Here is a 4,263-nt window from a genome sequence, read left to right as displayed (position 1 = left end):
TCAAATACATGTGATCCTAGGTCATCTGAGTTTTGTTCATATGCAAATATGGGTACACAATATCTTTCTATGTTCATTAGTGTGGAAACACAGCTTTTTATCATGCCTTACAAGGACAAATAAACACAGGCGGTCAATTTGCCAGAACTGCATACAATATGAATGCAACCTTGCTTACATGTATAGGTTTAGTAGTGAATGCTCATGTGCTGCACATATTACACATAAAACAGCATGTTTGCTATCTCTTGGAACAGCTAGCAGTGTAGGAAACTGGTGCTTATATTATTATTAATTTACCTCATATCTTTTATATGTTTTTCAAGGGCGGACAAGTGCAGCAAGCAAAAAAGAAATGTGGGACACAATAGTCATTGGTGTCAATGCCTGTGGGAATAGTGTCAGGGACAAGTATCATTGTCGGAAAAGATTTGAGGATATTAGGTCCAAATTGAAAAAGAAAATACAAGACCAACGCGTGCATGCTACTGGCACTGGAGGTGGGCCCACACCACAACGTCTCATATTGACTCCATTGGAGGAGCTGCTTCGGCCAAAATTACTTACCGTCGTCGTGGAAGGCTTGGCTGGTGACCGTGACATTGGAATTTATCCGTCACAATTTCCAGCAGGTGATAAATATTACTGTACTAGGCGTGTCGTTGCTTACAGTTATTTTGCATATTTACACTGCTTTTTATACTGTCTTCACAATATAAGCATACCTGCATCTATATATGTATATGTCTGATTCTGTATATATATATCTCAAAATAGACATATATGTAGTAGTCCTACTAAAAGCAGTAACTAATATAGCACGTGCCATTGCGTGCTCATTTACATGTGAATTCCCAAAATGCATAGCTGCAGTGGAAGCAATTGATGGTGGGCGAAGATGGGGAACAACAGGGTAGTACACATGTGTAACACATGTTAATCAGAAATTATTAGTAGCTACAGGTACAGAACAGAAATATGTATCATATTATTGTGTATTTTATTGATTTTACTCCGACAAACATGACATTACTGCCTATTTTAAGCATGCATCAAAGAAATTGCATGTAACGGCCTACAAACATCACTGGCACTAACACATCTATAGTTGCTTATGAAAAGGTCCATTTTTGCTTTATGTCATATACAGACAGCATAATGAGGCACACGTATCATATGTTATGTCATTGTTTTCATAACTTAAACACTGCAGATGACTACTTAGCTCATCTACCATTGTGTTAAAGCAGCTGCAATTAATATCTCATCACAGCATACACTTCAACAGAGGGGGTGGGGTTCAGCACACACACTAATTACAGCCTCATTTCACGGTCAACTTAGTTCACACCATTTGCACCTGTTTCAAGTCATTGAAAGGTGTGGCTGATTAGGCTTTTTGGGGAAGGGAATACCTTTCTTACAACCTGAATAGCACAACTGAAGTTAATCACACTCATTTGAAAGCTTAACTCTAGCTACTAAATGCCCCAACAACTCATTACTTATCAAAGCGTACGTCACACATTAGTTCACTCATATCTATAGTTGAACTACTATGAAAGACACATTATCACACACTGCATGTGTTGTCTTGTTGAGTCACAGCCACATTCAGGTGTGCCACATCTTCGATTAATGTACCACACATATCCTCTACCAAAAACAACACTTTTTGCAATATGACCACCTTCATGATAACCATTGTGAATGGTCATCTCATGATAGTTATGTACATTATGATACTGATATCACTACACAACATATGATTTTTATGTACTCATTTAATCTATTTATCCTCACGCATTACTGCAGAAACATAGTATGTTGTATGTTAGGGAACTCAAAAATTCTAAGTACACAGGCATGTACAGTGTTATTACAACTATTTATGTTCACTTTCACACACATTTTCGGTTAAGGAACTGATGTTGTTAGTTAATCATAAATACAGAACATACAATAAGTGTTTGTTCAATATTTACACATGTAAATGTAAAACTTATGTTATTGTTATATATAGTTGCCCCTGGAGGACATGTGTCACCTGAGATGGAACAAGTGTCTTCACCTGGGTCAGCCAGCTCAACACTACTAGAAGGTGAGTGTATCATTTGCTGGCCATATAATATGTGCTCTTCTATATGTTATGTTGTCATGTGCATTATTTGTTTTGCACATCTTCTTTAAATAGGATTACTTAGTGTCAGTGAAAATTAAGTGTAAGGCAACATGTATTGTGTTAGTGATGTTAATTATCATGTAGGACTTCTGAGTTTAGAGCAACTTTTCATTCATTCATATTTCATACTGAGTCCAAACATTATTCGTAAGTCAAGGTAGTTTTTAATGAGGTTATAAAACGTATGCTAAAATGTTAGGTGTTACTTAGGACACAGTACAATTACATAGTAACACAGCATACATTAACATGCCATTTAATAATGTGTACATTTCTTTTTAGAACATCATGGTGATGAGGATGATGAGTATGATGAGGATGACGCCACAGAAGAGACTGAAATACAATCATGTGACCATGAAGAGGTGCCAATAGAAACTGTTGTACCGCCAAATCGTCCATCAACTTCCACATACGATGCAATTGTAGCTTCAGAGGGAAAAATAGTGGACGCAGAAAATCGTCGCCATTCAGACATGATGACAGTGCTGGAAAGGATGATTGGACTGCAGGAAGAAACAGTATCACAATTGGCACATCTCCACAGAGTCTTCATTGAAGTGCCTAAACAGTTGCAAAAAATCAACACCTCATTCGAAGCATTAGTTGTTCAGCAAACACAAGCTAATTACTGGAGAATGACTAATGTACCACAATTCAACACCTCCCAGCCAGGATCTGTTCATGCAGGTCAGTTTTCACCACATTCATCTGATATTCATTCACCAGGCCCAAATGTTACCGGTCAAGTAGCAGACATTGCTGTGCAGGTTCCTGATGACATCCTACCGCTGCCATCTGTACAAATTCAGCAGCAGACACCTACAAAGGAGGCGACAAAAACAAAACAAGACACACATGAAACAGACCAACCATCACTTGTGCAGTGTCTACCAACTTGCTCACATGTGTCACTGGGCACAAGCCCTGTCCGTGAACAGTCACTACCCAAAAGCCCTGTAGGTGAGTCGCTGCCCAAAAGCCCTGTAGGTGAGTCGCTGCCCAAAAGCCCTGTAGGTGAATCGCTGCCCAAAAGCCCTGTAGGTGAATCGCTGCCCAAAAGCCCTGTAGGTGAATCGCTGCCCAAAAGCCCTGTAGGTGAATCGCTGCCCAAAAGCCCTGTAGGTGAGTCACTGGCCACAAGCCCTGTAGGTGAGTCACTGGCCACAAGCCCTGTAGGTGAACAGTCACTACCCAAAAGCCCTGTAGGTGAGTCACTGCCCAAAAGCCCTGTAGGTGAGTCACTGGCCACAAGCCCTGCCCGTGAAGTGCCAGAGGCCAGTCAAAGTGGCTCTGTTGTACCTAAAGTTGGTGGCAAAAGAAAAAGGAAAATTCAAGAGACAACAAGCAGGCCTGTTACTCGCTCGCAAAAAGAACAAAAAAAATAAATTTTAAAATTCACAAAATATGTCTTTGGCCTTGTTTTGTTGACTTCAGATTATCTAATTACTATTGTATGTATGCTGAAGACTGTGTTGTTTCCAAACTTTCAACTATGTTCTTGTACACGTGAAGTTTTGGAAATGTTAACACTCATAATTAATTGTGTTATAAATATTTATGTTGTAATCGTCTGTTCAGTAATGGTCCACCAGGAGCCAGTTGCTAAGTTTAGAGAAGCTGCCATTGACTTTGCAGCAAAACATTGCATTTGGGTGTGTTAATTGATGTAAGAATTGCATATGCATATTAGTCACATGCAATTATTAAAACACCTAAGTAAGTGCAAACATCTTTCTTGTACGTGTACAGCAGGATTATGTGTAAATTATTACTTACCTTTGCCTTGCTTGGCCATTGTAATTTTGTCCTTTAATCAGTTGTGTGTTCGTTTCTATAACATCTCAGAATGTATAATAATATATATACACACACACACACACACACACACTGAGTGAGTGTGAGTGTGAGTGTGTGAGTGTGTATATATATATGTATATGTATATATATATATATGTATATATGTGTATATATATATATGTATATATGTGTATATATATATGTATATATGTGTATATATATATATATATATATATATATATATATATATATATATATATATATATATATATATATATATA

At 38.0% G+C, this 4,263-nt stretch overlaps 1 protein-coding gene across 1 annotated transcript; it reads left to right on the top strand.

The window, feature by feature from the left end:
* Positions 1-334: 334 nt before the first annotated feature.
* On the top strand, positions 335-3,645 carry LOC142469964 (uncharacterized). Its single transcript, XM_075576765.1, has 3 exons — positions 335-632; positions 2,024-2,101; positions 2,465-3,645. Exons 1-3 carry the CDS (start codon positions 356-358, stop codon positions 3,568-3,570), a joined length of 1,461 nt encoding a protein of 486 aa, XP_075432880.1. The 5' UTR covers positions 335-355; the 3' UTR covers positions 3,571-3,645.
* Positions 3,646-4,263: the final 618 nt, after the last annotated feature.

Source organism: Ascaphus truei, chromosome 1, assembly GCF_040206685.1.
Source record: "Ascaphus truei isolate aAscTru1 chromosome 1, aAscTru1.hap1, whole genome shotgun sequence".
Taxonomy (NCBI): Eukaryota; Metazoa; Chordata; class Amphibia; order Anura; family Ascaphidae; genus Ascaphus; species Ascaphus truei.
This window is presented reverse-complemented; position numbering and strand designations above follow the sequence as displayed.